The sequence below is a fragment of the Neomonachus schauinslandi genome, chromosome 15 (genome assembly GCF_002201575.2).
Source record: "Neomonachus schauinslandi chromosome 15, ASM220157v2, whole genome shotgun sequence".
Taxonomy (NCBI): Eukaryota; Metazoa; Chordata; class Mammalia; order Carnivora; family Phocidae; genus Neomonachus; species Neomonachus schauinslandi.
Window position 1 is genome coordinate 17,910,398 of NC_058417.1, and position 21,771 is coordinate 17,932,168.

Consider the following 21,771-nt stretch of genomic DNA (forward strand, 5'->3'; position numbering starts at 1 on the left):
CCACAGGGCTTGGCTCCCTGCCACCCTCCTTCTCTCTCCCCTGCCCCAGAAATCACACAGGTGCGATGGGGACGGTGCAGGGCAGAGCGGGGTCAACTGTGGCCTCTGCAGCCTGGGCCTGTTGCCACATTCCCAGCTCACTGTCTCTATCATGGGGAGGCCAAAGCAAGGGGGGAATACAGTTCTTCCACCGACTGTCCCAGCATGAGGCAGTGAGGAGGGTCGGGGAAAAGGCCTGGGCTCTACTCTGGGCACTGCCTCTGGCTCGCTTGTGACCTTGAGCAAGCTCTCCTACGAAGGGCTACGTCAGCAGTGCCCCAAACTGTCTGATCACAGGTGGACAAGTTAGGAAACACTGGATTAGATGACATTTTGAGACCCTTCCCACCTCATACATTCTAGAATGAGATGCCTCTCTTCCTGGGCAGGGGAGAATAAAGGAGTTGGGAGCTGGACTTCCTGAGCTCTGGGTGTCCCCGAGCAGTCCTTAGTCCCTGGGGACGGCTGGGGTGAGGTGGGTAGGGACCTAGCTGACTGAGCCCCCACCTGGGGGCAGCAACTACAGCCCAGCCAGGCAGAAACCCCTGACCCTGCAGGCCCGCGTCAGACCAGGCTCTGGGGGAAAGGCTGTTTCTCAGCCCTGGTTCAGGACCAGCCCTGTGGGGCCAAGCCTGGCTGGGGGTGGGGGGTTGGGGAATCATCCCCTCAGGGTTGGAGGCTGGGCTCCGATTCCCCAGAGACAAGAAGGGGCAGCAGTAGAGGGTGTAGGAACAGAAGAAAGGGCCTGGCAGCCTCCCTGAATACTGCCCTCTGGGCACCTCAGGAAGGAGGGGGACTGAGCGGGGACCAAAAGACAGCTTTCCCTGGAGGGTACTCATCCCACTGTAGTGTTACTGTCGATGCCCTGACTCCCTCACGGGCTCAAGAGCTACAAGTGACCTAGCCAGCACCTGCGGGAGGTGACTCTGGAAGCTGAGCCAGCCTGAGGTGCCAGGCCAGTGTCCCCAGGAGGGAAAAAGCAGGGCGCGGTCTCAGGTGACCCCATTAGCCGAAGCCTGGGTTTACGGGAGGGAGGATACTTCTCTGCTCTTACCCGAGTGGAGAAAGGAGCAGAGGGACATTCCTGCTCGTTTATTTTTGTACAGCTCTTGGGCCAGCCTTTTTTGGTGAAAACCTGCCCCCCACTGCCAGAGCCCTGGGGCAGAGAAACCAGCCAGGTAGAGCAACAGCCCTGCCCAGGGCACAGCCTCCAGGATGATTTCTCTGGACAGGCAGTGGACTGAGCACCAGGAGGCCAGGTCTGGATCCTGGGGCGGCCATGCTGATTTGGGAAATGGCATGTCATTCAGTTCCTTCTCCATACAAGGGAGATTATACGGGGTGGGGTTGCTCAGGTGATTGCAGGAAACCTGGAGTGGTGTGGGGGGCGGGGGGCATGGCAAAGATTTGGGAGGGATTTGTGTTTTAGAGCCTCACTAGTTAAAGTACCATTCCTTGACCATCGCATGCACTCACCTGGGAATTTGTGAGAAATGCAGAAACCCAGGCCCTGCCCAGGTCTCCTGAATGCAGTTTTAGAAAAATTCCCCTGTGATTCCAACGCACCCATCACCCTTCTTCAGGATCCTGCCTCTTCCCGTGTTGCTGCAGGCTCTGTCCAGCTGACTGCTGCTGACACAGGGGGCTGCCTCCCCTGGCCGCCCCCTGAGCAAGTGGGTGGGGAGGAGCTGGGGAAGCCAGCTGAGCCAGGCCGGCGGGAACTGAGGCACAGCAACAAGGCATGTGGAGGGTGGTGAGCTGCCTGTTGAGCAGGCCCGGGCCCCGGCAGGTGGCTCCCTTGCACGGAGGAGAGCAGCTGCAGGCCGGCCGGAGTGAGGGTGACCCTGACCCCGGGTGTGGCCAAGAGGACTGCACCTCAGGAAGGCTGGGAGGGGACTGGGGACCAGGCCAGCTAAGGACACAGTGGTTACAGGTCAAGGCCACAGGGTGGCAGGAAGCGGTGAGGCCAGAAGCCAGGCACGATCTAGATGGAGAGTCATCACCGGACCCCCATCTCCGGCTGGCTCCTGGGCCCAGGCCCTTGCTTAGCCCCGAGGGGTGGGCATTGCCCGAACTCCTGTCAGAGGGAGGCTGCCTGGCCGCGTTCTGGGCAGGAGGGGATGTCGTGTGCGGCAAACCCTCAATCTCCAGAGTCTCTCCCACACCTGAGATAGAGAGCCTGGTGGCAGGGCCGGGGGGAGGGGGCGGGTCTGGCCCTGAGCACCCCCAGTGCCTGGCTTCCCTTCCATTTCTAGACACCAAGGAGGCTGGGTTGAGGTGGACCGTGAGGGAGGGGGCAGAGCCACAGCCATTTCCAGAGAAGGGCCCCGGGCGGTTGCAGCCGAGAGAGGCCAGTTTGAGGAGCTGCTCCTTCGGGACGGACGATGGAAATGGGGGTCGCAGCAGGGCTTGGGAACTAAGGACTGGTTAAGTTGGGCCCATGGGTGCGGCCCCCTCCAAACTGGTGTCAGAGCCTGCAGATGAGTCCCGAGAGGAGCGGCCCTGCAGGAAGCGGATGATCTTCTCAATCGTGGCCTCCTGGTACTCGTGGGACCACCTGTGGGCACAGGGGCTGGTGGGTCCGGGGGCTGCATGGGCGGCGCTGCTGGCTGGGGGCTGTGCACCCGCCCCCCTCTCCTCACTTGATGCCATTGAAAGAGAGCACAGCCTGCATGTCCTCAGGCAGGTCCTGGGGCTCTGGCCACTCGAAGCCATCGATGACCGGCACAATGTTCTTGCCACAGCTCAAAGCAGTCACAATCTCCTGCAGAAAGAACGAGGGGAGAGGAAGAGGCCTGGGTCCCCATCTAGGGACCCTGGGGCCAGGTAGACGCCGGGAGGGGTGCTGGTGCTGAAGTCCACTTTGACTTCTCCCTCACCCCGTTTTTTTAAATAAAAATCAAATATTTGGGTTTTGCCCCAGGTCCTTGGCATAGAGCTCCCAAAACACTGGGAATCCCCGGATGGGTGGAGGTTGGGGATGGGGGTGCCTAGGTAGCTTCTGGATGGGGGCTGCTTGCCAGGAAGACCAAGCTATGATGAAAAAGTTGGAAATTTTAAGTATCCCACATACATTCACAGACGCACACCTCCCAGGAGGGGAGAGGGGCTGGAGATTGAGTTCACTCACCAGTGGCCAATGACTCCATCATGCCTCCATAATGGAACCACCATCAAGTCCCCCAAGGATGGGGTGGGTTGGTGAACACATCTAGGTGTTGGGAGGGTGGCCTGCAGAGGGCATGGGAGTTCTGTGCCTCCCTGCCTGTGCCCCACGCCCCAAACCTTTGCCCTATGCATGGCTTACATTCCAATGTGCCTGAGTGAGCCAGTGTTCCTACAGGGAACCAGGAATAGTTAAGTGCTTTCTCAGTACTGCAGGTCATTCTAGCCAATTACTGAACTGGTGGGGGGAGGGATGTGTGTGTCATGGGAACCCCTGAATTGCTAGCCAAGTCAGACAGAAGTGCGGGTAGGCTGGGAACCCAGGACTCTCAGGCATCTGAAGTGAGCACGGACACGTGGGACTGAGCCTTTAACCCTCTGGAGTCTGACACTTGCTCTGGGTAAGTCAGTATCAGAACTGAACTGGGGGCATCTGGGTGGCTCTGTCGGTTAAGTGTCAGACTCTTGGTTTCAGCTCGGGTCATATCTCAGGGTCTTGAGATCAAGCCCCGTGTTGGCTGTGCCCTCAGCGGGGAGGAGTCTGCTTCTCTCTCTGCCCCGCCCTCACACTCGCAGGCACGCAATGTGGTCTACTGCTCTCTCTCAAATAAGTAAATCTAAAAAAAATTAAAAAAAGAACTGAATTGAACTGTGGGACACCCAGTTGGTGTTGGCAAATTGGAGAACTGGTTGTTGGTGTCAGCAAAAACCCACACAGCTTGGTATCAGAAGAAAAACATCACCCTTTGCATCCAAACTGATCCATCACCATCTCTGCCAGTTGTACTCCTTATTTCTCAGATCCACCCACTTTGTCTCTTCCTCCACCCCACCACCGTGCTGCTCCAACCCCCCATCTTTGTCCCCCCCCAAGTCTCTCCCCATTCACTCTTGCCCCCTCTAACTTGTTCTCTACATTGCCCCTTCACCTGGCTGCTCTTTGCAAAATGCAAATCTGATCATGTCACCCCCTACTTAAAAATCTTCAAGACTTTACATGGCTCTTAGAATAAAATTCAGACTCGTTACTGTGGTCTGAAGGCTCTGTGTGGTTGGCCACAGCTCCCTTCCCAGACTCCACCCTGCACCGTTCTCCCAGCCACACAGACCCTGCAGCCGCTTAGATTTGCTATCCTCCCTCCCTGCATAGGGCCTTTGCACATGCTTTTCCCTGTCCCTTCACCTAACTAATCCCTACTCATTTTTCTGATCTGAGCTCAATCCATACTTTCCCATGGAAGTCTCCACTCCCTTCTCTGACTAGGCACGATCTCCCTATTGTAGGCTCTCACAGACTCTTTAGCACATGCTACAGTTGCAAACTTAATTAATGAGTAATTTACTTAATATCTGTCTTCCCCACCAGACATAAAGACAGGGATCATGTCTGGTTTTTATCCACCTTGTATCTCAGCATCTTTCACAAAGCCTTGCCCATACTCAGCCTTTGCCAAATACTTAATTGGATGGCTGGATGGTTGGAATGAATGAATGAATGAATGAATGGGAGAGACAACATAGCATAGCTGTTAGGGGCTACACTCTGGAATCATGAGATTGGGGTTCACATCGAATCTCTGACACAGGCTTTGTGGTCTCAGGCAACCAACAGGCCCTCAAAGCCTCTGTTTTCTCTTCTGTTGGGGGGATACCTGCCATGTCCCGTGGCAAGTGGTTAAAGCAGCGCTCAGCATGTAGTGTGTGCTTAATCAATCACAGGGGTTATGATTTCCTCCTCTGTAAAGAAAGGTAAGAAACCTCCCTCACAAGGTGGTTCTGAGGATATTACTTACTATTAATGGATGCTCTGGTAAGTGCTTATTGAATGTTTTTTCCCTTTCAAGGGGGGAACCTCAGGGATTGGGATTTCTTGAGTGCAGTTCACTTGTGGTTTTCTATATTGATTACCCAGCAAATGTGGCTTCGGGGAAAGGAGTTTTAAAACCAGAGGCAATGAAGCACTAACAACAACCAAGGAAGGCTGATGGAGCCTTTGGGACTGGTCCAAGGCAGAGGCTCCCGCCACCCCTCCTCCCTCTGGATGGGCGTCAAGCACGTGTGGGGAGCAGAGCCTTCCTGGGGAAAGAATCCACATAACTCCAGCACTGATTGCTTTTGGGGAACCTCTCATGTTATGAATGAGAAGAAGGAAGCCCAGAGAGGGGAAGGGACTTGCCCCCAAGTCACACAAATGCTCAGCCCAAGAGGGGCCAGGCTTCTGAATCAAGCTTTTAGATTCCAAGCCCAGGGCTCTTTTAGCCAAGCCCTCTGCCTCTCTGCTGAGAACTTATATGAATTCTGACCCTGCACAAATTTATTTGAGAGCCTTTAGACATTTGTTTTATCCAGAATTACACAGACCCAAAGACCGCGCACTGCTCATTGCACAGACTCAGTATCTGGCCAAGAGAGGAAGAATGGCTTGTTCAAGGTCATCCAGCAGGTTAAGAATGAAAACTTGGATTCGAGTCGAGTGTTCTGGCCTGGTGAACCTGGTGGACATGTATGGCCTTCCCAGTTATCTCAGCTTCCTCTGTTTGGTCACTGGTTCAAGTATTCCATAAACTTGTCAAGAGCCTGCTTCGTACCATGCATGCTTGTAGGCATCCGGGATATAGAGTGAACACAGCAAGGTCTGATCTTGCATGGAGCTCAGCTACTCCTCTCTTTATCCCAGAAGGCCACCCGCCACCTGCTCTGGGCCATCAACCATGATCCTGCAGGTGTCTCTTTGGCCCAACATCCAACCGAGCCCAGTACTCAGCTCCTAAAACATGGCTTCCAGGGCCTGACCCTCTTCCCTACGGTGGCTCTGGATGCACTCTGGTGTCAGAGCCTTCTCCCTACAACTGCTGGCCTGGCCTCACTGCCCTTGTGGGATCCCTTTTCCCAGTGCTTTAAACACAAATCTTCTCCCAGCCTTTAGGTACCCTGCAAACTGGTTCTGTAGTTTTTCGTTTGTTTGTTTTTTTTAAAGAGGGAGAGAGCCAGTGGGGAGGGGCAGAGGGAGAGGAGGGGAAAGAATCTTAAACAGGCTCCAGGCCCAGTGCGGAGCCCGACGCAAGAGGCTAGATCTCACGACTCTGAGATCATGACCTGAGCCAAAGTCAAGAGTCAGATGCTTACCCGACTGTGCCACCCAGGCGCCCCAGTGGTTTGCTGGTAAATGTTTAACAAATAAATCTCTGGGGGCAAAAAACCCCAACCAACCAACCAAATAAAACCCTGATTTATAGTGTTTACCAATTTCCTTTGTGTAAATATTCCCACCAGGGCTGATCTCAAGCTACCAACATGACGTCCCTGCACAGGGAATTGGGAAGAGATGCAGACAATCATTTCTGGTGTCAGCTGAATCTTGCCCTATCCCACCACCTCCCCTCCCACCCCCTCAGATCTGCGCCATGGAAGGCAGTCAGGTGCTGGGAAAGAGCATGGGCTTTGGAGTCAGATCGATGGAGTTCAGAGCCCAGCTTTTCGGATTTCTACACCAGCCAGGGGAAAAAGTATTCTTCTCTGAGCCTCAGCTTCTTCATCTGTAAGCAATTACCAGTGATGCACCTTCCTCATCCCCACTTCTGTCCTCTGCTCGTGCAGTCGCCCTGCCTGGGATGCCTTTTCTTCCACTTACCTAAATTCTTAAGACTCTTCTCAAGTTCTGCTTCCTCCACGAAGCCTTCCCTGGTTATTCCAGCCCTTAATATTCTCTCCCTTCTCCATGCTCCTATGGCAAGTAAGAGGTTCACCTACGTAGCTTAGCAGCGACACCAAACCATATATGAACTAGCCACGTCTGGGCATACTCTTATTTCCTTAGCTGCTCCAGGACAGGGTTCCATCTCAGATGACTGCTGTATCCCTCACTGATTAATAATTAATAACCTGCAGATGTGATATGGACCCATTTCATCCATCCATCCATTCTGCAAGTATTCAGTAAGTTTCTACTGTGTGCCAGACACTTAAGATACAATGGCATTAATTAAACAGTGGTAAACACTCACACTGATTACAAGAATAAATGCTACCATTATAGAGCAATTACTACAGAACGAGGCCTTCTGCTAAGGACTTGACAGGTTTTAGCTCTTTTAATTCTTATAACAATATCCTAGGGAGTTAGGGATGATACTTCTCCCACTTTACAGTAGCAAATATGAAGCTCACTGCGGTTATGTAACATGCCCAAGGCCAGAGCTGGGATTCAAACTCACAGCATTGTGCCCTTCATGATCTCACTGCACCTGTCGCTAGGCTATCTTGCCCCTCTTCCCGCACTGAGGTTATTTGTCAAAGCGTTTTCCTCCTTTTCTGACTCTCACGACCATCCCACAGGTGAATAAGACAGACAAGTTATCCCCATTTTCTGAATGAGAACACTGAGGCCCAGAGAGCCTAAACGACTTGCTAAAGGCCAGTTACAGTCCTAGCTGTGGCTCTTGCCTCAAAGCTGGGTCGCGGAGGTTGCTGGGGAGTGCGGATGAGAAGGAAGGGGAGGAGGACCTTGACCCCTGGCCACAGGCCAGTGCTGGGACCACAGAGGGCAGCACCTACCTTGTGCACCCAGTCCTTGCACTCATGGTCCTGCATGCACTTGTCCAGGGCCCCGGCCGACAGCACCAGCACAAAGTTATGGGCACCCATGACACTCTGGATGAGCTTGTCCTCGAACTTGCCCGCTTCCAGCTTCTCCACATCAATGAAGACACTGAAGCCGTGCAGCTGCAGATGCACCTTCAGGAGGCTGGGAAGAGGTCCCGTGTCACTGCCCTGGCCCGGCCCTGAGGCCCCGGGCCACCCGCCTGCCCACCCCTTCTCACCTGGCGAGCTGGGAGCCTGAGTTCCGGCGGTAGCTGATGAAGACATCTGGGATGTCCCCACTGGGCTTGCCGCCAGTGCAGGGCAGGGGGGAGTGTAGCATTTCTGAGGCAGACAAGGGGACAGCTTGCTAAGGGTAGCCCCTCCCCCTCACTCACCATAGGGTACGTCATCCCCTGCCCACCCAGCCTGGCCCAGGCAGGGTGGCCTGTCCAAAAGAGGGTCACTGAGATAGAGAGCTGGGCCTACAGGAAGGAAGGCTGCTTCCTATTGGCGAGTCCCTCTCAAGAGGCAGGCACTGTGTTTTAGGGACCCAGATCTGCACCTCCAGCCCCGCCCTCTCTCCGGAGCCCCAGACCTGCACGGGCAGCTGCCCACAGACACTGTAAACCCAACACATCCCAAATCCTCCCCGGGCCCCTGCCTTCCTAGTTCCTACCACAGCCAGAACCTGTGTATTAGCCTGAACCCCTACCTCTCATTCATTCATTCCACACATATTTACTAAGTACTTACTGTGTCAGGCACTACCCTTTGTGCTTGAGATACGTCAGTGAACAGAACAGACCTTCGTAACACCTGACTCCGTGCTCTGGATTCTTCCGATTAAACATCCTGGACTCCAGCCCCAGGGCCCTCCCTATGTGCAGGTCCCCAACTCAGCCTTCTCAGCGGTTTCCCCAAATCCACACTTGCCTAGTCCACCCTGTTTGCACAGCAACTGGAGGGGTCTTTCTAAAATCCAAGTCTCAGTGGGTCACTGCCTCCACTTAAAAAATATGCATGGCGGGGCGCCTGGGTGGCTCAGTCGGTTAGGCGTCTGCCTTTGCCCAGGTCATGATCCCCCCTGGATCTCTAACCCTAACCCACGCCCTCAACTCAGCCCTCCGGGAAGGTCGCCACAATGCCCATAGATTGGACCGTCCATGCTCCTGGGCCCTAACCCTAACCCTAGGCTGGGTTCTGAGAGGAACCACCCCCAGAAGCTTGGCTCCAAAGCCATACCAGAGGACTCAGCCTGCAACACAGAAGGAAACCGTGCCATTTGGAACTCCAGAAAAGATTCAGAGCAGGAGAAATCTGAATGCAAACCTGAGCCATGCAGGTGCCCCTCCCTGTTTTTAAGAAATGAAATCTTGGGGTTTTATTGGGAGCTGCAATGTGAAAATAATGAAAGCTGATCTGCTTTGGTTGAACTTGTTGAATGAAAAGAATCCATCTTCTGGAGCACCTGGGTGGCTCAGTCGTTAAGCGTCTGCCTTCAGCTCAGGTCATGATCCCAGGGTCCTGGGATCGAGCCCCGCATCGGGCTCCCTGCTCCGAGGGAAGCCTGCTTCTCCCTCTCCCACTCCCCCTGCTGTGTTTCCTCTCTCACTGTGTCTCTCTCTGTCAAATAAAATCTTTAAAAAAAAAAAAAAGAAAAGAAAAGGATCCATCTTCATATAATATTCAGATTTAACACTCACAGACAGCCCTTGTCTGTTTATGAAGCAGAAAGACAGAGGTTCAAATCCTAGTTGTTATTTAATGGCTTTGGGATATGTATTTGGGATTTCCCAAGGAATAACCTTGGGAAGTGTATTTAAATTCTTTAAAACTTAGTTTCATCATCTTTAAAATGAACACTCTTGATGGAAATGTTCTTCATCTTGGATTATGATGGTAGTTAAACATGTATGCATTTTTCAAAACTCTTCAAATTGGACACTTTTAAGTTATACCTCTTTTACTACTTAAAAATTTTTAAGATTTTATTTTTATTATTTATTTGACAGAGAGACACAGCGAGAGAGGGAACACAAGCAGGGGGAGTGGGAGAGGGAGAAGCAGGCTCCCCGCAGAGCAGGGAGCCCGATGTGGGACTCGATCCCAGGACCCTGGGATCATGACCTGAGCCGAAGGCAGTCGCTTAACCGACTGAGCCACCCAGGCGCCCCTTAAAAATTTTTAAAAAGTAGATTATAGAAAGGTGCCCGGGTGGCTCAGTGGGTTAAGTGTCTGACTCTTGATTTTGGCTGAGGTCATGATCTCAGGGTCGTGAGATTGAGCCCCTAGTCAGGCTCCGTGCTCTGTGGGGAGTCTGCGTGATGATTCTCTCTCTCCCTCTGGCCCTCCCCCCTCGCTTGCTCGTGCTCTTTCTCTCTTTCAAAAAAAATTAAATAATAAAGTAAAATAAAAGTTGATTAAAAAAACTAACACCCAGGGGCACCTGGATGGCTCAGTTGGTTGAGCGTCTGCCTCCCGCTCAATCATGATCCCAGGGTCCTGGGATTGAGCCCCACCACAGACTCCCTGCTCAGCCGTGAGTCTGCTTATCCTCTGCCTCTCCACCCCAGCTCATGCTCTCTCTCCCTCTCTCTCAAATAAATAAATAAAATCTTAAAAAAAAATAACACCCACTGAATAGAATGGATATAGATATTAATGAGATAATACGTTTAAAACTTAATACATATAGTAATTGACAATATTAGCAAAATAGTCAATTAGCAAATTAAAATTAAAGTTAAACTAAAAAGTAAGTAAAAGGGTTGCTAGAGCCCTAGAATCCATTCTGCCGTAGTGACAGCCCTATAGCACCTCCAGACCCACACTTTGTAAGCTGTTGGCTAAGTGCATAAGCCCCCTGTCTGCCCACCCCATCCCCTATCCCCAGCAAGCACCCTCCTTGCTGTCTAACCTCCACATCTGCATATACTGCTCCCTCTGCCTGGGCTGTTCTTCCTGCTGCACCCTCCTCCCCAGTACATCCTTCAGGACCTGGTCAGGCGTCCTGTAAATGCCTAGACCTGGGTGGACAGGGTAGGCAGCGCTTCCTCTCAGCTCCCACTGGAATCCTGGGCGTGCCTCCTGCTGTGATCACCTACCTGCCTTACTTCCACCCTCCTGCTCAGCTCAGACGGGGAACTTCTTTGCATCCTCAGAATCCAGTCTGGCACAGCATCTGTGCTCAATCCACCCTCAGTGAGGCTCGGAGGCCCCACCACGTGTCTCCCCTCGCCCCCCCAGGGCTGGGGGCTAGGACAGGGGTGGGGTCCCAGGTGGGCGGGCTGACCTCTGGCGGCCGTGAGGATGCGCACGCGATGCACGCCCAGGCGGATGCCGCAGTCCTCCAGGAGCTGCTGCTCGGACACGCGGTGCAGCAGGGAGCGGTCCAGGCCGCAGCTGACCAGGCCGTATGTATACTGGCGGAAGCGCGGGTCCAGGCTGCCCAGCCAGTCAGCCAGGTTGCTGCGGTCGCACGTAGCGTAGTTGGCGAAGGTCTTGAGCTCCGTGAGCTCCCTAAAGAATCTGCAGCCCGGGGAGAAGAGGACGCTGAGGTCCTGAGTGGGACTGGCTAGTGGCAGAGGGCGAGGACCGGCGGGAAGGGGGCTCCGTACCTTTTGCGGGTGATGCCGGATTTCATGCCCAGGTCGGTCTGGAGCTCCTCCTCCGTGAGCCGCAGAAGCAGGTCGCCATCTACCTGCTGCTCCTGGGGGAGGGGTCAGATGTAAGGAAGGGCTTTCCCCCTCAGCCGTTGGACCCCAAGCATAAGATGCAAGGACAGGGAACTGGAGATGGCGATGGGACCCAGATTAGAGCCGAGTGGCCCCAGAAGTGGTTGAGTAGAGGCTCCCACACCCGAAATCACCCCTGGCGCCGCGGGCGTGCTGGCCGCGAGGGGGCGCTGTTGCCTTGTTCAGGGCGCCCCTAGCGGCCGCGCGCCTTGGGCATGCGCTGCTCTACCCGGAAGCTCTCGCAGTAATGCGAGAAGCCGATCTGCTGTAGCCACATCTGGACCTCCGCCTCCTTCCAGCTGGCCACGCAGGGCAGGATGGGCCGCGGCACCTCCTCGCCCAGCAGGCGCAGCGCGCGCTTGGCCAGCGCCGACGTGGTGCCATTGGTGGAGTAGGAAACCAAGCGTTTCAGGCTCTGGATGGCCCCGATGTCGCTGAATACCTAGGGAGGGGTGGGGAGAGGGTGTCTTGGGTCCCCCAGTTCACCAGCCATCCCCAAACGTGCCCAGTCCCTCCCCTTGCCTCTTCTCACCGCTGAAACTCCCATCGTCTGCCCTTGCCCTGCCTTCATCCAATATATCACCTAGTTCTGTGAATTCCCCCTCCTGAAACTCTCTCAACTCTTGCCCTCATGTCTTCCCTCTAGCAGCTTCCATCTCCCTGGGATGAAGTCTGAGCTCTCACCCCGGCACAGTGCAGCCCCTGCCCACCATTCTCAGCTCACTTCCCCTTTCTCCAACCCACACTTGGCTGACACCCACCCACTATGACTCTCCTACCTCTGGGCTCAGTCATGGTGTTCCCAGACCTTTAGTTCTTCCAACCTGCTTGTGGGAATCCTGGGTCATCCAGTGGAATCCAAATTGATTAGCACTCCCTCCATGCAGCCTGCTTTGATTTACCCACAGCTTGGCCCCTCCCTCCAATTAGGCCTTGTACTCTAAATGCCACTGTTGTTCGTTGATAATGCAGCGTCCACTAAACGATAAGCTGAGGTCATGTTTTAGTCACCTTTGGAGTCCTGTACCTGGTACACTGCAGGGTACAGAGTGGGGGCTGACTATCTCTTTCCTGAACTGCATTCACTTGGTCTTGTTGGAAAAGGGATGGCACAGCTGGTGGTCATGGCTACTGCCCAGACACTGTCCTCACTCCCTACTTCCTTTCAAGTCCTTTCTCCCAAAGCAGAATGACCTGATTTATAAAGCCAGTCCCCCCATGGCCCAACTCTGGGGCACTGAGGGGAAAATCAGAAGCTCCTAGGACATTAGACCTTGGAAGAGGCCTTAGAGACCCCCTAACCCAACAGTCTCTTTTTAATCTGTGGGGACACATACAATAGGTGACAATCATCTGTGAGACACTCTCCTCTGAGCAGCCCAGCTGACAGCTGTGGTACAGCCAGGGCAGTCCATTTGGTGCCCACCACTCCCTGTGTCCCAGCTGCCCGCCAACTCCCAGACCCCCAGGAGAATGCAAAGGAGGGAGAGGGGTGTTATAGGGATACTCTTGATTCTGTAATATTTAAAAAACAAACCCCACAAACTTTTGATCATTTAACTATTACTAGGTCCACATGCAGGGTAAGAACTGCTGCTGTGGCCTGCTTCTTCAATTTTCCAGAGGCTAAAAAGGAAGCATATAGAGGCCCAATAAGGGGAAGCCAGCTAGCCAAGGTCACACAGCAAGTTAAAGCTGAGGGCAAAAGCTTCAGATCAGGCCCTGGGCATGAGGACCTCTTGGGATGCAGGTGGGAGTTATCTGGTCAACACACTGACATCCTGCCCCCCAAGCCTCTGTCTCTGCACTTCATCTCCTTCCTGCACTCCAGACCCACATGATGAAATGGCCCACTGGGGTGCCCCAACTGGTCACTGTTCATGCACCCCAAGCTCAACCTGTCCCAGTGAACTCACTTTCTTCCCCTCCCCCACTGCAACCTCTCATCAGTTAACCTTATTTCAGTACCAGGTGCCAGCACCCATGGGGTTGCCTGTGTCCAAAGCCAGGAGTCACCCTCAACTCTTCCCTCTCCTTCACCCAACTAGCCACCAATTCCTAATTCTATCTCTTCAGCACCTCTGGGATCTGTCTGCTTTTCGCTGCTCCTGCTGCCATGCTCCAGCCCCCCTTCCCAACTGTCCCCGTCATGGCCTCCTATCTGGCCCCCTTGCCTCCATCCTCACCCTTGCCAATTCCATCTCCACACTGCAGCCAGGGTAATCTTTGTAAAGCGCATGGCTGCCTGCTTAAAACCCTTGGTCTTGCCTTCAAGGCCAATGACTGCTCTCTCATCCTTCTCCTTGCTTCACTTAACTCTTATGTGTACTTCAAGTCCCAGGTGAATGTCACTTCCTCTGGGAAGCCTTCCCAGACGCTCTCTAGCCCCTGCCCCCTCCCTCACCCCACACCCACCTTGGTCTTGCCCTGCAGGCTCTTGATGGCAGCCTCCGCACACAGATAGAAAGCCCCGATGCACTGCGCCTCCAAGCGCGACGAGTCGAGTAGCGGCACGAGGCGCTGCAGGTCGTCGGGCCCGCGGCCCTGGCTTGTGTCACTGGCATCCACCAGGCAGCGGGCGAAGCGGCCGGGGTCCAGCGAGGCCACGAGCGGCTCCACGAGCGCCAGCGTGCCGGAGCGCTCCACCTGGCGCTCCACCTCCTTGTTGGTTGCCAGCACCGCCACCGCGAGGCAGGCGTGCAGCCGCAGCAGCTCGTCCTCTTTGGAGAAGGCGAGCGGGAAGAGCCACTCGGCGGCGCGCTTCTCCACCATGCGCCGCTGCGCCGCCTGGCCCCCGTGCAGCGCGCAGTTGCCCAGCGCCAGCGCGCAGTGGCGGAGCAGCGCCGGATCCGTGCGGCGGCACCAGTACAGCACGGCGTCCAGGCCACCGGCCGCCACCAGCCGCTGGCACGTCTCCTCCGAGTGCTTGAACATGTGCTCCAAGATGCCGGCCACGCTCCGCGCCAGCTCCACCGGCTCCCGCTCTTTTGCCAAGTTCAGGATCACGCCCAAACCGATGCGCGCCACGCGGTCCCTGCCGAAAGAAAGTGGGACAGGGACGATGGAATGGCGGTGCCCCCGGGGAGCCTGGCCACGCCCTGGTCACTTACACCCCTCTGGCCTCACTAGTGTCATATAGGATATGAGGGAGAGCATTATCCTACCTACCTCCTGCTTCCACCTCGCCCTGGAAGGAATTACAAGGGTGCTCCATCTTGGCCACACCCATTTCCTCCCTTACCTCTGCCTCCTTCCCCGCAGTGTGTGTCTCGTGGTTAAGAACCCTAACTCTGCAGACATCCCCTGGGAGCTGTTTTTTTTTTTTTTTCCTAGAAAGCTGTGGGACCTTGAGTGCCTTCCTTTATCTTTCTACCTCAGTTCCTCACCTCTAAATAAGATAAAAGGAATACCAACTCCAAGGGTCATTATGAGAAGGAAGGTGATAATCCATGTAAAATGCTTTCCACAGTGCCTGGCACATAGGGAAGACTCACTAAATGTTAACTTCTTATCATCATTTGAAGCATCACTCGAAGTACAGCCCTCTTAGCCTTGTCCTCAAACCTCTCTTCACTCCACACAGTGTGACTGGAGTGTATTTATTCATTCACTTGACAGATGTTTATTGAGGAACTACTGTGTGCCAGGCACTGTGCTAGGGACTGAAGCTGAACAGTGACTTAAGAGTGCCTGGAACTTATACACAGCTAATATGGAGACAAATAATAAGCACGTGAACAATGAGTGAACAGGCCACAATGCTAGCAAACGCAGGTGATGTAACGGGCAATGTTTGGGCGGAGGAGGAGGTGACATTTTAGAGTACGATATCCAGAGACTCCTGCCTGCAAGTATCTGGGAGAAGAGCATTACAGGCAGAACGAACAGCAAGGACAAAACCCCTGAGGGCTCGTGAGCTTGGCATGTTTGAGGAATAGAAAGAAGACCAGAGATATTTGCAATGTTTAAAACCAACAATGAAAAATATAAAAGCAACAAGGATTCATAGATAGAATATATAAATAGTCAAGTCAACGAGAAAAAGGTAGCAAATTCAATAGGGAATGGCGAAGGATATAAATGGCAACTTACAAAAGAGAATATCCAAAATGTGAACAAGCAAATAAAGAGATGCTCTAATTCATTAGTGATCAGTGAAGTGAAAATTAAATCAGCTATCACTTTACACTTACTGGATAGGCAAAAAGCAGAAGCTGGGTAACAGAGAAGGTTGGCGGGGTGTGGGGCCATGAACACCCTGAAGCTAGAGGTGCGTGCTGAGGCAGTCAATTTGGAAAGCAGGCTGGGATGGGTGGGTGAAGTTAAAGAGATATGCACCCTATGAGCCAGAAATTGGAGCTTTTGAGTTAAATCCCAAAGAAATCATCACAGATCCACAAAGGAGTATGGAAAAGGCTGTTCACTGCAGGGTCGTTTGTGGTGAGGGAAGATGGCGGCGGTCTGGGTGTCGAGCCTGGGAGAGTGGAGAGGTAACATGGGCAGGTGCCCACTCTGGAGGACTATGGAGCAGTTACAAGGGACTGAACAGATGATACCATAGCACATGAAGGCTCTTAAAAACAATACGGAGTGGGTGAAAGTATGAACCGGAATGTGCTATATAACACAGCATCATTTGTGTAAATTAAAAATACATGCATACAAAACAAGAATAAAGATTTTACCAGGATGCAGATATAAAGACACACATTAAATATACTGGATGGGTGCCTAGGGCATTAATTTGGAAAGATGGTGGGACATTCACGAAGAGGAGAAGGGGAGATTGTGGAGATGGTATTCTAGGTGCAGATGCATGCAAAGGCTTGGAGGTATCTGAGAGCTGGTGCTCTTGGGGACTTGCCCCCACCTCAGCCATGCTGAAGTGAAGCCATTTCTAGTGGCTTAGGTGGAAGGTTCAAGAGGAGAGAAGGGAAAGGGTCCTGGGGGCCTTCTGAGCCCCCTCCAGGCATTTGTACTTTATCTTGGTGGCAAATGGGGAGCCACTGAAAGGCTTCAGGAAGGGGAGAGACCTGCTCTTACATGGGTTTTAGGAAATATTCTGACTGCTCTAGGGAGGAAAGGTAGAAGGGAGGGAGCCTGGATGCCAGCAGAGCAGGCAGAAAAGTTGCCACACTCTAGGCAGAGGTGAAAGTTTTGTGTCTTCCTGACCTCCACAAATGATGTCCTCTACAACTGACATTACCCCCAAAGACTTAGAGGCTCAGCTAGACATGGAGTCCCTGCCCAGTGAGCATCACAGTGACACTTGTGACTTTGTATCCACTGCAGGTCCCAGCTGAGCCCATAACATGGCACAACTTGGCTGAGTTGATCACTGAGCTTGCCCCTAAGTCCAAAAGAATAGGTGGGTTCTAATCATTCACTTGTTCCTTATACCAATGAGAAAGCCAAAATTCAGAAAGTTTACATGACATGCTCAGAGTTACACAGCTGGTGAGAGGCATAGCTAGGGTCTGAACCTGCATCTGTCTGTCTTCAAAGGTCAAGATTCTTCATCTATACTTTGTGCTTCCAGAACAATCTGACTACATAAACTCTGAGAATATCAGAACCAGGATGTGTTTAAGCAATAATCTAATCCAACACTCTCATTTCCTGAGGAGCAGTGAAGGAAAGGCCTTGCTCAGGAATATCAATTCAGAGAGGACTTTATTCTTTTTTTGCTTTGTTTTGTTTTTTAAATTTTTTTATTTTTACTTTTTATTTATTTATTTGAGAGAGAGAGAACGAGGGAGAAGCAGACTCCCTGCTGAGCAGGGAACCTGACCCAGGGCTCGATCCCAGGACCCTGGGATCATGACCGGAGCCGAAGGCAGACGCCTAACCTACTGAGCCATCCAGGCGCCCCGTTTTTAAATTTTTTTAAGAGGACTTTATTTTTGGGGTGCCTGGATGGCTCAGTCGGTTGTGTCTGCCTTCAGCTCAATTCATGATCACAGGGTCCTGGGATCGAGCCCCACATCAGGCTCCCTGCTCAGAGGGAAGCCTGTTCTCCCTCTCCCTCTGCCTGCCACTCCCCCTACTTGTTCTCTCTCACTGTCAAATAAATAAATAAAATCTTAAAAAAAAACAAGACGACTTTATTTTGAGTCTGTTGACCCCCAGCTCTCCCCTTTCCCTATGCACTTGGCACCTTCACAGAACTTGAACTATGTCCTTGTTGTGAGAACTATATGCTCAGCTCCCAGCTTCTGCAGCCTGAGAGGCTATGGGTCTGGGTTCAAATCCCAGCTCCAAAGGAGGGAGGAAATCATACACATATACATACAAGCATGTATATATAATATACATATATGCGTAAATCCTTGTATGCCTAGAATTTCTCTGGAAGGACATACTGTGCAAGAAAATTGTTTTGTTGGTTTTCGTCCAGGGAGGGGGTCTGGGTAGAAAGAAAAATTCTTAAGTGTGTGACTTTTTTGTACCTTTGCCCTTTTTTAATTTATATGCCATAGCTTTCTGTTTTGTTTTATTTTTTAAAGATTTTATTTATTTTTTTGACAGAGACACAGCAAGAGAGGGAACACAAGCAGGGGGAGTGGGAGAGGGAGAAGCAGGCTTCCCGCGGAGCAGGGAGCCTGATGCGGAACTCGATCCCAGGACCCCGGGATCACGACCCGAGCCGAAGGCAGACGCTTAACAACTGAGCCACCCAGGTGTCCCTGTTTTGTTTTCTTTTTTAAATATGTCTCCTCCACTTATTCACTGTGTATTTTTGGGAAAGCCATTTAACCTGAGTTAAACCATTTAACCTAATTATGGTCTCCTGATGGGGCTGGGCTATAAATTTCAAAGGCTAGCAATCACATGGGGCCCTCACTGGTGTCATGGGACCAAGTTCAGAGGGTCCTACCCTGTTGGACTTCTCTTGGCATTTGGGGGTGAGGGACGCTGTGATCTAGGCTCCTGGGCAATGGGTGTAATAGCACGCTGGAAGACAGGAATGAGAAAAGGAGTGGGTGCACTGATTGAGGAACTCTCTTTAAGAGGAGTTTGGTTGATGAAAGAAGGGCAAGATTTCATAAACACAGGTTCTCCGTGTATCACCTCCCTTCCCTCCATTCCAGCCTCCCCCCAGAGCAGTCTAAAGGGTGAAGAGATTCTGCCTTTCTTTGGAAAAAATTTTGATGGGGGGGGGGGGGGGGGGGGGGGGCTTGCTGGGCTCTGTCCTTAGTCCTGAAGTGCTGTCCGCACCAGCGCGTGGTTTCCTGAGACCAGGGATGATGGGGAGTGTGACTCCCCCCTCAGTAATTCTGAACCAGGTGTTGTTATTTTCAACCTTGAAAAATATCAGTGCAGTTTGCATCTTGCAGCCCTCCTGTTCCTAGGATGTTGGCTGCACCGCTTCCCCCAAGGGTTCTAATTATAGCTGCCACGCCCCACATACCAGGCTACCAGATACGGCCACCCTGTGCCCACCACAGGGAGCACCCACTATATTTGCTAGCCCTCCAAATGTACTGATGATTGATCTTAAACGGAAAATTAATGACTTGCTGAGTAAGCAGACACTAACTTGCTCTCCCCAACTTAAATTGCTTCATTCGTGCATTTTTGACAGTTGTATCACTACCACTGTCCACAAGGTTATGTTTAATTTTTTAAAATGGTAAGGGAAAAAAAAAAAAGAAAATGGTAAGGAAAGCACCCTTAACCCATGCCCATCACACTTGTGAGAGCTGCATGAATTGAAAGTGACCCTTCCCAAACCCTTCTAAATCTGAGGGGCCTGAGAATTCAGCATGTGACTACTGAGTGACAGTTTGGTCTGCTCTGGCATCAGAGGGGAGAGGAAGTGAGTGCAAGGGTCCTCATATTCCAGGGGAGGTCCCAAGAGGCAGGCAAGAGAGGGGCAGCCAGACCCCAACTGGACCCCCCTACTGTATCTTGGCCCTCTGTGGGGAAGGGACAGAGAACACATACTCTGGCCTCTGCCTAGCTCCTCACCTGTGTCCTCTTCTTTCACCCATTCATCCCACTAGAAAACCTTCTGTGCCCCATTAGCAGCCGCAGAATGAGATCATGTCTGGCCTGTTACGAGGGCCAAAATGAAGGAGGAGGAAGCAGGAGGTGGATTGGGGGTGGCATAAAGGGGGCAAGTAACCCTCAGATCAGTACTCACTTCCATAATCATTGCCCCTCCTCCTACCCCATTTCCCGAGCATTGTGTTTTCTTCTTTTCTCAGTGGCACAGAAGGAAGCCTAGAAGGGCACGGGTCTGTAGAGAGGAGGTCTGTGGGTTTAGGGGGCATTGGCAGCAGGATCCCAGCTCCATCCTCGGAACCAGGGACAAATTCCTGTCCTACCACTCCGTTCTTCCTGTCCCTGTCTCATTCCTCACCCCACCAGTCCTGGGAGTGAATCCCGGCTGCACCATCAGTTCACACTGTGTTGTGACTCCGGGCAAGGCATGAAACTTTCCCAAGCCTCATTTTCCTCATTTGTAAAATAGACACGCTGATCCCCAGCAGGGGTGTAGTACAGAGATGCGGTGAGGTGAGGCGGGAAAAGTCGCACCAGAGACCCGGGCCGTGGACCGCCCTTGCTGCCCCACAGCACCCCGCGCTCTCCCCTCAGCCCGTGAGCACCCTCACCGGTTCTCAGCCACCAGGATCTGCTCCAGCAGGCGGGCGGCCTGCACGCGCGTCTCCAGCTCCTGCGCCTGCAGCAGTCGCAGCAGCAGGTCGAGGCCGCCGTCCAGGCGGATGGCGTCGCACAGACCCTGGGCTACCTCTCGGCCCACGGCCGGAAGCAGCCAGGCCTCCTCCACCAGCTGGAAGACCTCGGCCAGGCCGGCGCCCACGGCCCGCGCCCCCCCCGCCTGCTTCAGCGCCGACAGCGCCTGCTGCAGCTCGGGCAGCGCGCGCTCCAGGGCACCCTGCACCTCGGAGCCCGCCCCGGGCCACACCTCGCGGGGCCCGCGGCCGCCCGCGGTCCACCATGGACCCGCGCCGCCGCCCCCGTCCGGCCCCGGCACAGCTAGCCGCTCACCGCCTGGCCGTGGGCCCGACATGGTGAAGAAGCGGCACAGCTTGTAGGCGTAGAGAAGCAGCGTCAGGACCATGGGCGCGGGGCTGCGGGGGACATCCCCGGTCCGGAGGGGCGGAGCGACTCGGCACTTGGGGAAAGGGGGACAGGAGAGGGATCCAGGGAAAAGAAGGTGCAGGAGGGAGGGATGGATAGAAGGCTACATACCAGGCAAGGGCGCTGGCCAGAAATCTGGGGGAGGGGCGAGGGCAGGATCTGGGACGGAGCTTTTGGGTGAAGGGATGCGGGCCCAGATGCAGGGCGTGGGCGGGGGGAGCGAGAGGGGAGCGAGGGATGGACCCTGACGCCGGCGGGTCTAGGAGGCAGCAAGAACAAAGCGCGGCTCCAGCTAGGAGATGCTCTGCAGCAGCCCCGCCCCTGAGAAGCCGCAGCCGGGGAGCTGACACCCCGCCTCTCGGTCACGTGGGACTCTTCCCCGGCCTCCTGAGTAGCCTCACCCCCAGGCTTAACCCAGCCACAGCCACGCCCACGCCCTGCGGTGGGGTGGGGGTGGCGACTAGGGGGAGAGGGTGCAGAGCGGGAGGACTGCCTCGGTTTCCCCGCAAACCCTGTGACACTGCAACGTGACGGCAACACCGTGGAGCGTGCCCCCTCCCCTAACAGTGGTTCAAGCAATCATGGTACCGATTCGGTACAACTCTCGAGACCCTTTATGCCTGTTTCTCAATGAAGCCTTGCGACAGGCCTAAAGGGTAGGGATTAGTGTTCCCATTTAACAGCCAAACTGACTGAAGCTCACAGAAAAGAGACTGCCCAAAGTCACACACCCCTCTCTGATTATGGAACTGAAAAAGTCAGTTGGAAACTCTGACAATCATTTTTTTCCAGGTGGTGGCAGGATTTCAGGAGGCCCAATGGACCCCTGACAGTGGGCACAAAATCAGGCCTTCTGTGCCAAGGGTATTTTCTGGAAAGAGGGATGCTACTTAGTCTAAAAGTGTGAGGAATGATGCTATTCTTTATCCATAGGAAGTCTGAAGGTGGAGACAGAGCAGTGCCTACCAAGGAGCAGTGAAATATGGGGAGACTAGGGAATCAAATCCAGTCCAAATGGTTAATATTCACCCAATTTGGCTATGCTGTGAAGCCCAGCTTGGGGAAATCAATGCACCCAAGAGTTGAACCTAAACACGAAAATCTGTTTTTTTATGATAAAAAAAAAATTCCCCCAGGATGCTTA

At 53.3% G+C, this 21,771-nt stretch overlaps 1 protein-coding gene across 1 annotated transcript; it reads right to left on the reverse strand.

The window, feature by feature from the left end:
- Positions 1–1,625: 1,625 nt before the first annotated feature.
- On the reverse strand, positions 1,626–20,607 carry SARM1 (sterile alpha and TIR motif containing 1). Its single transcript, XM_021704295.1, has 9 exons — positions 20,138–20,607; positions 13,935–14,553; positions 11,749–11,961; positions 11,403–11,494; positions 11,078–11,313; positions 8,025–8,127; positions 7,759–7,948; positions 2,682–2,803; positions 1,626–2,596 (listed from the first exon to the last, which is right to left on the reverse strand). The coding sequence occupies exons 1-9, from the start codon at positions 20,605–20,607 to the stop codon at positions 2,467–2,469; spliced, it is 2,175 nt and encodes a 724-aa protein (XP_021559970.1). The 3' UTR covers positions 1,626–2,466.
- Positions 20,608–21,771: the final 1,164 nt, after the last annotated feature.